This window comes from Sorex fumeus, unplaced genomic scaffold, assembly GCF_029834395.1.
Source record: "Sorex fumeus unplaced genomic scaffold, SorFum_2.1 ptg000045l, whole genome shotgun sequence".
NCBI lineage: Eukaryota > Metazoa > Chordata > Mammalia > Eulipotyphla > Soricidae > Sorex > Sorex fumeus.
In genome coordinates, this window is record NW_026606102.1 from 7510261 (window position 1) to 7522909 (window position 12649).

Sequence of the window (12649 nt, forward strand, 5' to 3'; positions counted from 1 at the left end):
GACCGAAATCCAAGCACAAAAATTTGTAAATCTACAACTGTACCTCATGGTGTTTCACTAATAAAAAAAAAAAAGAATCAAAGGTAGCGAGAAACAAGAAGAAACTGAGTGTGAGAGTGAGCCCAGATGAATCCAAAGCCTTTGCAATTCCATGCCCCCTTAATTACCACATGCTAATCCATAAACTACCCAACAGGATCTCCAGTGGAAAACTAAGGGTGTAAGGGAGGGAGCAGATGCTGAGAAATAAAAGATGCTCATTGCCTACCCTCACGCGTTCATACTTGAATGCAGTGGATGCTTCTTCCCCTGGGTCTTGCTTTTGTTATTTATTGCTCTTCAACTGTCCTTGTGTGATAACTTTTAAACTTCAAGTCATAGTGGATAAATCCATAGGGTGTTTTCTGAGCATGACCAATAATAACAAGTTCCACATAAAGAAGCTATCAGAGCGTCTACTTTCCTCAGAAATATACTTAACAGATTGTTTATGCAATAGGTAACGCACATTTTCACCTGATTTATCACCTGTGCTAAAAAAAAATAAAATCCCAGGTGTCATTAAAAAAAAAGCCAGGCATGTTTTCATCCTTTTTATTTTAATATAATATAATATCCAATGGAGTCCTTAATATGTACATTGTATATCCTTTATGTATTTCTAATAATAACTTCTATTATCTCTGCCATTTTTCTAGTAAACCAGCATTACACACCAGAAGGGTTAATTTTATCTTTCAATTTTTTCCCTGATTTTAAGCTTCCCTCTCTGTATCAGTCAGGTATTATAACAATATGACTGTGTAAAAATAATTCAATATTTGGTGGTTTGTATCAATAAGTTGTGTTCACATCTCTGTGTCCTTCAAGTTACAAGCAAATAACTTACTTATTCTGGTTGCACATTCTTAGAGTGGCCTCAGACTATAGATGTGGTTCAGGCTTGCTACGTGAAATTATTGTTCTGAAACCACTGAGCTCCTGAAGTTTGCTTATTCTTATAGTGATGAAAACATTTCAAGAATAAAATTAATTAGATGTATATTTTGTGGTTTTTGCTTGTGTAATGTTGTTGGTAACACAAAGTAAGTCCTGTGGCAAAGCTCACAACCAATAATTCAGGAGCATTAATGTTACCTCTTTTAGGAAGAATTTCTCCTAAAGAACACTACATAACTATGACCTACATAAGGAAGAACACTACATAAGCATGGCCTCTATGTAAAACATTTAAAACTATTGCTTAATCCCATTCTCTAGTATAAAATTTAAATTCCATGACAAACCATCCCAATCAATACTTTGCAATACTAAACTTTAATTTTCAAGGTAGTATTTTTCTATTTTTATTTTCCATGTTGTCCCATTTGCATGAAATTTTCTTCCATTTTAATTTAAGTTCAATTATAGTTTAAATTAAAATTCAACTAAGTTAATTTAATTTAAATTTAATTAATTTAATTTAAAAATCTCGGATATCCATCTATCAAGAAGCATCATTGTTTGATCGCCAAAATTAATATGAGTGTCTTTTCTCATGATTTATTGATCAATCCCTACATCTATAGCAGATGTTGCTATGTTCTTTAGATTGATTGTTTCCTATCTCTTTCCATGTATCTATATGATCCCTGAGAATTAATTTTGTTCATTTTTGTTTTCAAATTGCCTCTGTATTATTCTAAAGCCAATATTTTATTTAATGCAGAAACACTGGAAGCTTTAATATTAGTATATGAAAGAAGTAAAGGAAACCTACTGTATCTCTACTATATGATGAAATATTAATTAATGAAACTAAGTAAAAGCAATTTGCAGACATAATACTTAGACAGGAATATAATAAACATTTTTGAAGATGATAAGATTATACACATAAAACTCAAAAGAACTAATAAAAACATTGTCAAATATTTGACAAGAAGATTGAAAGACAAAGTAAGACCCTTGCCTTGCACACAGCCAAGCCAGATTCAAAGCCTGGCACCAAATTGTTCCTCTGATCACTGATAAGAGAGATATTTGAGCACAGAGTCAAGAATAGTCCAGGAACACTGTTCTGTGTCGTTCAAAACATAAATAAATAGGTTCATAAAGATAAACAAATTGGCAAAAATTAAATGGAACACAACAGCTTATATATAAATATGTATACATACATGTTAGAAGATAAAGCAGAGAAGGCACCATTAGCAAGGCAAATAAATGTATAATTTAATTAAACAAATAAATTAAATGCCTAGGTATAAACTTGAAAAGAAGAACAATGGAAATGAATGTTGTGTTCTGAAAAAGATGCAGGTTTATCAAAATTTCAGTTATATTTTTGCAGAAATATGAAAATTCATCATAAAATTTGTAAGTAATTGTAATTGACCATGCAGATTCAAAACAATCTTGAAGAGGAACTGAGTTGGAGAACTTAGATTTTCTAATTTCAAGGCTTAGTATTAATGTGAATTAATGAAGATAATATAATACTGGCATACAAATGCAAGACATGTGCTCTTCCAGTGAGCCACGTCCCTAGCCCCACAGTGTAGTTTCCTTAACAAATAAATTGTAAGCAAAGAAAGCTGCAAGAAGAAAAAGGGTTTAGTAAGACCTAGAGATTTTAAAATACGTCAGAGATATAAACCAAGTACAGCATATGGGTTGTATTTGCCTCCTGTTTTGAATAAACCAACAATAAAAGTAAGGTTCACAAATAATTGGAGGGTTTGGGGTATTGCATGGTTATTTAATGATATTAAAGAATTGCTGTTCATAATAAGGGATTTTTAAATATTAAAATGTTATTGTGGTTATATTTAAAAGAATATTTGAGTTTTGGGCAGTGATTCTTAAAGTTACTCCAGTAAATACCAGAAGGCTTATTAAAAGACAGACTTTTGAACAACAGTCCTAGAAATTCTCATGTACTGGGTCTGAATTGGGTCTCCATAATCCATCTTTCTAACAAGTTTATAGGTCCTTTAAAAAAGAACCATATACAGGTCCCCTATTCAAAAATCTCTGCTTCACAGGCACATACTGAAATAATGTGAATCGAATAAAACACTATCCAGGGTGCAGCTTATGGATGGTAATGGGAGTCCCATCAAAATAAGATTTCAGATGATAAATGAAGGTTGATGGTGGCTATTTGGAGTTTTGTTATTCCTTTATTATTGCTCATGCCTATAATTGAAGTTTTTCAAAATTGGAAGTAAAATATGTTTTACAAATATAAAGTAGTCAAATAATTAATTCTGATCATCACATTATTAATTTTTAATAACAAATTAAATCACCTGTTATATGTTAATTAGTAAGTATTAAAATATACTATATATTTTTCATTCTACAGTGCTATAGAACTTTTACACATATCACTCTTTCCAGTGATTCTAATTATTGTTACTAATATTCCTTTTATTTTTCAGTGAATCAAAATATTTTTTACCTTAAGAAATTGACTTAGAGGAGTGTGAAAAGAGAGAAAAAAGAGAAACACGTTTTCAGTAGAGAATAGGAACTTCTCTGAGTCGAAAATACTGATATTCCTTTTAAATACACTTAAATATGTTTTCTAAAACATATCAAGAACTTGGTCTGGTTGGTTAAGAACTTTTCTAATCTGCATTTGATGCTGCCTCTGTAAATTTTCTCTCAAGTAACAGCTGTGTGTGCAACAATGTAAAGATAACTTTTTTGTTCATTTTGTCATGGAGAAGAGTGTTAGTGACTTTGCCTCTATAATTGCTTCAAATATTTTGATAAGAAATGTTTTTCAAGCCTTCTTTGCACTTGCAGTACTTCCAAGTTCCAACACCCTGAAAAGAATTACTTAGTTTCTGTTAAATTTCTATGCTTCATTTGCAAAAACAATTTTTAAGTAAACAGCACAGCATTGGCATTACTTGTAAATCTCTTCGAGACTATTGTTTCTTCCCTGAACAGTATTTTGTGAACAAAGCAAATCAAATATGCGTTAATATCATATTGGAGACTGACAACTACTCTCAGAACTCTTGAAGCCATTAATATAACTACTGATCAAAATTTCCCACCTTACCTTCTTTGACGCTGGATACACTCTGTTCTTGCAAAATAACAGCCCAAGGTTATTAATTCAATGAAACAGGAAAATCTGAAACCCAGTGCATTGCCATATCTTGACACTGTTCCTCTATCTCCATCTTAAAATGTTGTATTTAATGCTGGGAATTAGCAGAATTACAATGTTCTTGGCCTATACTCAGTTCAGAGTCTGGGAAGTGATATATAAATAAACATGTTAAAATACACAGATAACATAAATGTATGGCATAGTTTTCAAAGTTAAAAACTAGTTAAACTAGTTAGAGCACACATGATTTACAGCACTCATGGGTGTACAATATAGAAATCTCCTACTTCTATATTTAAGATGACAAAATTTATTATTCCATGTGTAGGACAGTGAGAGTAGGTATAATATCAGCCTTGTTCATCAGCATCTGCTGTGCTGAAGATTAAGAGAGTCAATAAATGTTGGTGTTTATATAAGAGGAAAGGGGCCTAAAGACAGAATTATGGGGTATTGACAAATGTTTCTTTGGAATCTGTAATTGGGTATTAATTGTCAAAGGCATAAAAAGTATACCTTGGGTCAGAAGATGAAATTGTTTATTACATGTAATTTCTGAGGAAACATACTTTTCTGTAAACTGTACCATTGTAGCACTATCCTCTCATTGTTCATCAATTTGCTTAAGTGGGCACCAGTAACATCTCCATTGTGAGACTTTTTGTTACTGTTTTGGCATATCGAATACACCATGGGAGCTTGCTAGGCTCTGCCATGCAGGTGAGATACTCTCAGTAGCTTGCCGGCTCTCCGAGAGGGACGGAGGAATCGAACCCGGGTCAGCTGTGTACAAGGCAAACTCCCTACCTGCTGTGCTATCACTCCAGCCCTTTCTGTAAACCACTCATCTTAAATACTGATCCAGTTATTTTACAGCAGCAAATTGCTCTTTGTGTTGGATAACATGGGGTTGCCCTTGCTCCTACCTCAAGGAGCTTAAGTTTTTAAGTTTTTTGCACAACAGTGCCCTTGAGGCATACCCAATACCATCAAGCACTAATAATCCTAGATTGCTTTATCTTTCCTGTATGTCATTTGAATGGCTAATTTATCAATGGCCTTTTTGTACAGAGACAGGAAGACAGTTGATGGTATTTTATTATTGTGTTGAAGTTAATTGACTCCAAATAATATTTACTCCTGGGAAACCCATCATATTTACTAGACTTAAGCTTCAGTTGCCCTTTCTTCCTAACATCCCAAAAGGAGCGTCCCAATGAAGGGACTGGATGGACCCAGGTCAAGCTGTAAGCTACCCTGGCATTGAAAGGGGACAAGCTAAGTGCCATAAGTATAATAAGTTAAGAGCATGGTCATGGATCAAACTTTGTCATGTCCTAAAAAAGAAGTAACCGAATAAGGACCCTGCTGGGGTTAAGAAAGACTAACCTGGCCTGAGGACTGTGGTCTGGGATATACAGTGAGATGTCCTCAGGAAGAGCCAACCTTTAAACTTAATATATCTCTCACTATGTGTATACAAAATGACTAGAAATATTATAAGAAGTAAGTTTACTATGATTGTTTAAATTGATTACTAGCTGAGGAAAGGAGAAAGCAATACACCCTAGATGGAATCCCACCCTTGAGTGGATCTCCTAGTATTCTGGAGTGCTGGACACTCAAATGAGATTTTTGTTCTTGAGTTAACCTCCTAGAACTTTCCCTGAAAGTGTATCTTTACCTCTGTTTGTTGTTATTATAATGTTCAACCCCACCTATGTGTACCCCACCCTTCATGATTTTTATATAACTATGCTGTAAGGTAAAGAAGGGACTATGAAGACAGAAAGCTGAGGTCTAGAAGGATTGGTAGAGGACTTTGAGGTCTACAAAGAGACTAGGATGATGGAACTATGATGACTGGGAATATGACTAAGGCCCTCCTGTTGATCGTCGATTTGCTCGAGCGGGCTCAGTAACGTCTCCATTGGAGACTTTGTTGTTACTGTGTTTGGCATATCGAATACTCTCGGTAGCTTGCCGGGCTCTCTGAGAGGGGTGGAGGAATCGAACTCAGGTCGGCCATGTTGGCCGCTTGTAAGGCGAACGCCCTACCCGCTGTGCTATCGCTCCAGCCCAGGAATATGACTAAAACTATGACTATTATTTTGCTGTAAGGGAGAGATTGGACTATGCTGGGGAGAAGAGAGAACTAAACTGACTACTGACCAGCCGCCCCCCCCCCCCCCGCCATCCTTTGTCCATCTGTTGCTGTGGGCTGGGTAGGGGAATGATTTTCGGCCACTGGACACTTGAGTTCCATAAGTGCCCATGCTTTTCTTTTGAAACTCAAACTTTAGACAAAGGGTGGAATCTCTATCAGTTGAGGATAGTGGTGAAAATGCAAGGTACAAATTTCTGCACATTTTACTAGGGAATACATTTTTTTAGCAATTCTGATTTAATTACGTTGTACAAAAAATATTTCCATGACTCTTCATGACCAGAATAAACCTCAGGCACTAATAGACCTACAGTGATCTGCCTCTGTTCTCTAGCCTTCCTCTCCAGCCTTATCTTTTGCCTTGGAGCATCCATCTAACCATTTTCTGAGCTGCTTTGTATGTTCAGTTTCCTTTCCCTGTACCTTTCCTTTTCCTTTCCCTCTTCATTCTATTACCTATCGAAATACAAACCTAACTCATTGTTCAAACCCAGATTTTACATGTCACTTGCTTTCTGACCTGAACCAAAAAGAGAAACTTAGTGGGAGAGAAAGGAGACGACTCCATAGGCCATACTGATAATGGCCCTAATCATCCCATGTTGTACTATGAGTTGTTATTTTGTCTCTCACTCTCAGCAATATCTTGGAGAAAGAGGTCATGTCTGACATGTTTACTATAAATCCCATAAATGTTCTTCTATCAAACTAGGCAGATCACAGTTATTTTTTAAATAAAAGATTAAAGCTACTTACTTCTGCAAGCCTGTTTTCTTAGTATAGAAGAATGCTAACTGCCTACCTTATAGGATTTTTATAGTATCACATTTAATGACATAAAGACTGTGTGCCCATTTAATATTTCTTGTTATTTTGTGCTTATTTCTAGAACTATACCAATCTTGCTTGTTTTATCCACTAGAAAGTCTCTTAATTTTTCTTGAAGTGCTTCCTGTCTATTGAACATCTATAGGCTTCTATCCAGACTCAAGTTATGTAAGATTGCTATGAATAGGGTATTGATAGACATTCAATTTTCAGTGAGTTCTTCTGATAATGTCTGCTTTCAATTGTGTGTGATTAAAAATATCCATATATATTGATTTATAACTGGAAATTTATTTTAATCAGATATGAATCAACGTAAGGACAATTATTTTTGAAAACCATGATATTATTCATATTTCCATGGATAGTGAGGCATGTCTCAACATGCAGGGTCATAAGGGGAAGCACTAGTGTTCATCAGGAGACTGGAAAAGTGAAGAGAAAGCACAGATTGTAGTGCTTAGTGGAATTTCCACAGGAAAAGAAAATTAGGCTTAGGGCAGGCAGTTTAGGACTCTCTAATCTAAGGCATGAGACAGTCCCTTCTTGTCTAATATCAGGACCAATGTTGGTTTCATGCTCGGTATTGGCTTGGTGTAAGATAAAAGGGATAGTGGAAGTTAGGAAGTCAGGATTAGTTGTTTTTTTTTTTTTATAGGAAAGCTATATTCACAGGCACTGTTTACTATCCCTAGGAATAGGGGATAGTTAATGCTAATTAATCAGTGACAGATTTCTCCAGCCAGCGTGGGTCCCAAAAATGTCAAAACATCATAAAATATTACACATAAAAAGTATAGTTAAGACACCCTACTGTATAGCAGGAGAGAATAAGGTTTTATCAATGATTCTTGTTCCATCATTTTCCCTCTTGTAACTTAATAACATTGCTTTTGTGGGCTTTTGAAATCTCATTATTCCATTCTTGACAAAGTTCACAATTGCCTTTGTGCCCTCCGTGAACCTGTTAATTAACACAGCATCAGGACACCCTTTCCTCTAATATAAACACCTATGTTCTACCTAATTTTTCTTTGCCACAGACACCTTTCACAAATGATTCAGTATCTGATAATATGTTTGTACAGCTTGTGTTGATAATATGATGTTCAGGTTGAGGTTGAGGCAAGCTTTCTTCTTTAGGAACTCAATAACCCCGTGACTACGTGGGCTAAGGTTAACTGGAACTACAATATGTTTTAAGAAATTGGTTTGTTCTTTCATATTAGCTTTTATTCTTTCTTTTTCATGACCATATTCCATCCCTTACTGACATTTACCTTTGTTTCTTTAAGGTTCCCAACCAAGCAAATATCCATTGTAGCTCTGTCCCAAGTGGAGACCAGACCTTATCCTATATCCACGGTCTCCCCAGGAAAAATCTAAGAGACTTGTCCTTGGAACAGATGGTGAGAGATGGCTCTGACCAGCCTGAGGTCTGTATAATTAGAGTTGATATCTACTCATCTTAGACTATATATTTTGATGTAACACTATAGCACTGTCCTCCCATTGTTCATTGATTTGCTCGAGCGGGCACCAGTAATGTCTCCATTGTGAGACTTGTTACTATTTTTGGCATATCAAATACACCACGGGAAGCTTGCCAGGCTCTGCCGTGCAGCTGGGATACTCTCTGTAGCTTGCCAGTTTCTCTGAGAGGGACAGAGGAATTGAACCCAGGTTGGCCGCATGCAAGCCAAATGCCCTACCCATTATACTATTGCTCCAGTCCATATTTTTATGTATAACTGATAATTAAGACAACCTGAGGAGGGGCCTGTGGACCATCGACTTCATTATGTCCAATCTGTCTATTAATAATGTTCCATGTGAAGTGCCCAGAAAAATATTAAATATCACAGCTGAACTCATCTTCCATCTTCCACCCTCTTCCATTTCAAGAGTATCGAAGCCCGAAAATGGCCACTATAATCCCAGCTTATTTAGAATCTGAGTATCATCTCTATCTCAACCTCTGAGGATTGAATCAAGAGATCCAATGGGTCTCTCATATTTTTTATTATAATTTCTCATAGAACAAAAAGATTTTCTTTCTAAGGAAAATGATACATCTTCAAATGCAGCCTAACAGAAGGTGTACTCTGGAACAGTTTTGTTTTTTTTCTTCTTCAAAAGTTCCTGACTCACTGCAAACTAATGAATATCCCTAAGATTAAGCAGATCTTACCATCATTGGTACAGACTGCTGTTTTGTCTTCTTCTAGGAAAGTCCTAGAGCTTCATGGCACTTCTGTACCTCTTTATTGATTTCTGCCATCTTTTTAGTGCAATTTTTGTGGTTCTTAATTGTTCTATCAGGATGTTGGCCAGAGACCAAGTGGAACAACAAGACAAGATAATTTTCTTCTTGCCTTGGTCCAAAGTGAACTCAAGTCACGCCCTTTGAGTTCCAGTTTATTAGAAAAACTTCAAAAAGAGCTGAAGATCCTGGATCCTATCTCTTCAGGATTTCTTCTCCAATCTCAGCTAAGCCGCCTTTTCCTGAGACACAATGTTCCTCTGCATCTACCAACAGTAAAGATCCTTTGCCACAGATTTTCTAAAGAGGACTCTCCTGAAATGGTATGTCCAGTTTATTATTTAAATTCTAGATTCCTTTTGTTTATTTGACTCATGTTTTCCCATATTAATATTGTAATACTAGTTTATATCTTAAAAATAACTTTTAATAGTCTTGCCAATCAACATAATGCCAGTTAAAAATAATATATTCCATTCATGTAGCAGCTAACTACAAGATCTCATATTTTATTGAAGTTGAATTGTATTTTATTGTGTACCTGTGTCACTATTTCTCTATCCACCCATCTATTATTACTGACTTGTTTCCAGATCTTGGCTATTGTGGAAAATGCTGCTGTTAACATAGAAGTGCAGGATGATGATTATTAATGATTAATGATAATTATTAATGATTCCAGGATGTTAAATGACTTGATGTTTAACCAATTTTTTCATATTTAAAAATTTAAATGTGCTGATGTCTTATCAATACATGGAGTTAGAGGGTATTGTACTGAGCAAAGTGAGTTAAAGGGAGAGAAACAAATACCAAATGATCTTTGTAATATGTGGAATCATAAAGAAATGACTAGGGAATGAATAGTGGCGAGTGATAATAGACCTGGAGAATCAGCTTATAGTACTGAATTTGCTAATTAGGGGGCAGAGGATGGTAGAGAGTAGTGAAGGGATACTAATACTCTTGTGGTGAGTCTGATGTATCAATGTTATATGTCCAAAACATTACTCAATAGTATTATAAGTAATAATATAATAAAATTGTCAAATATAAGAAAAGATACAATATTTTGAATGATAACTATTTGTTTACTACTGGCACTAGATAAAAAGCTTATTTCAATCTACAATTCTACACAAAATCACAATAGAAAATATATTAAGGATTCTTATTTTTAATTAAATAATCTTTAGAGGACTTTCCTGTCCTGACTTTCATTTCCTGCTCTTAATGTTTAAATTAATGAACCCACTTGGGTTCACTTACAAGCTGACTCAGTCTTCCTAGGCTCCACAGTTGGTAGGAAGCCTTTGACCAAGATCTCCTAGGCCTTTTGTTTCCTATGTATCAACACCAGCTTTATATTAATGGACCAAGTTTTTCCCAACTTTTTTCCTGCTGAAAGGTTTTTCTTGTGATTTTTTTCACTTAGCATTATAAGGCCTTATACTTATATAATCTAAATATACATATGTATATATATCTGCAAACTATTTATAACTTCTATTATTTTAATATGTACAATATATAGTATATAGAGAATATATATGAGATGAAGGAGAGAGACAGAAAAGGAGCAAGAGGAGGCAGACTAGAGACTAAGTCATGCTATTGTAATAAGTAGCCCCAAAGTCTCAGTGGTTTAAAACAACAAATGTTAATTTTTACCTCAATTTACATAATAAGTCACCCACACGTTTTCAAGTCCCCCGTTCCAAATACTGGTCAAATCTTCCACTCAGGAATCTATTTGGACATGGCAGTAGAGGGTAGAAAGGATATTTATGGTGGGTCATGTGTTAGCAGTTATATTCTCAGCCTGAAACAATGCATGCCATTCCTGCTCACCACTTGTTAGGCAGAGCTGGTTACCTTGCCATATCCAACCAGATGTCAACCAGGAAGCATGCTTTATCATTTTCCCCAAAGGGCGAATAGATATGTTTGGCTTTCAAAAAGTACTAATGGTTATACTATATTTAAATACTGTATGGATCTATTATAGGTGTGTATATATATATATATAATTGCCTAGTTAAATTTTTTAATTATAGTGAGTCATATCAATATATGAATATGTACACACTCCAATAGAAAAACACTTTTTTTTTTTGCTTTTTGGGTCACACCCAGCGATGGTCAGGGGTTACTCCTGGCTTTGCACTCAGGAATCACTCCTGTCGGTGCTCGGGGGACCATATGGCATGCTGGGAATCGAACCCGGGTCGGCCACATGCAAGGATAAACGCCCTACCTGCTGTGCTATTGCTCCAGCTCCAAAAAACACTTTTTTAAAAAAAATTTAAAAACTTTAATGGAGCTGGAGCGATAGCACAGCGGGTAGGGCATTTACCTTCCACGCGGCTGACCCGGCTTTGATTCCCAGCATCTCATATGGTCCCCTGAGTACCGCCAGGAGTAATTCCTGAGTGTAGAGCCAGGGGTAACCCCTGTGCATCATCAGGTGTGATCCAAAAAGGAAAAAAAAAGGAAAAAGAAAAAAAATTTAATGATGTTTTCTAAAGACATTTTAACTTGGCAGCCTATATTCCTTACAAATAAATTAAAAGAGGATATTGAGTTTTATGCTTAATTTTCAGGTGAATTATGAAAAACTTCTCTGGTTTTTAAAAGTTGCTACTTCCAATGATCCACAGCAGAGTGAAGGATTTGTGGACAATGATCTGAGGAAAACTCAGGGTCGTGTTCTTCAGAGCCGAAGGTATTTTATCCTTTTCTAGGGTCATATAATCCTTTCACTTCTCTAGCAGGCATGGTCTTGGATGACACGCATGAAAAAGTTCACTATTGTGTAGTCTCTTCACCCATGCTTGGCTTTGCTTATAGTTTTCTCTCTCTGCAACAAAGGTACTTTCAATAATCACATGTGTCTCTTAATACACCCACCGTGTGTCTTCTCTTATGAGGTGGCCTTCTGGTAATAGAAAGCCTCACTATGAAGTAAAAAATGATCATGTACTGGTGCATAGCTCATCTGTGAAATAGTCTTCCAGAAGTGTTTCATTGGAAACTCCTGGATTAAAGGCATTGGCAAAAAATAGAATAATATTAGATAAGGAAATCAATAAGATACAAAAAAATAAGATATAAAAATCAATATCCTTTTCAAAGGTATCAAAGGGGATATAATTCAAAATGAAAACAAAATGTGAGGAACATTATTAAAGTGAGACACAGCAAAGCATGGTAATCTCTGTGTTATCCCTGAAATATGACCAAGAGGATTCTCAAGGGGTATAATCTCCAAGGCTGAAAG

General features: G+C 35.5%; 1 protein-coding gene across 1 annotated transcript in view; it reads left to right on the forward strand.

Annotated features, from left to right (window-relative positions):
* The window catches only part of CUNH1orf87 (chromosome unknown C1orf87 homolog), a 71209-nt gene that overhangs the window by 18313 nt on the left and 40247 nt on the right, over window positions 1-12649 (forward strand). The window contains exons 3-5 of the mRNA XM_056122301.1: window positions 8402-8542; window positions 9429-9692; window positions 11973-12094. Coding sequence (XP_055978276.1) covers window positions 8402-8542; window positions 9429-9692; window positions 11973-12094 — 527 coding nt within the window. The remainder of the gene's footprint in view (window positions 1-8401; window positions 8543-9428; window positions 9693-11972; window positions 12095-12649) is intronic.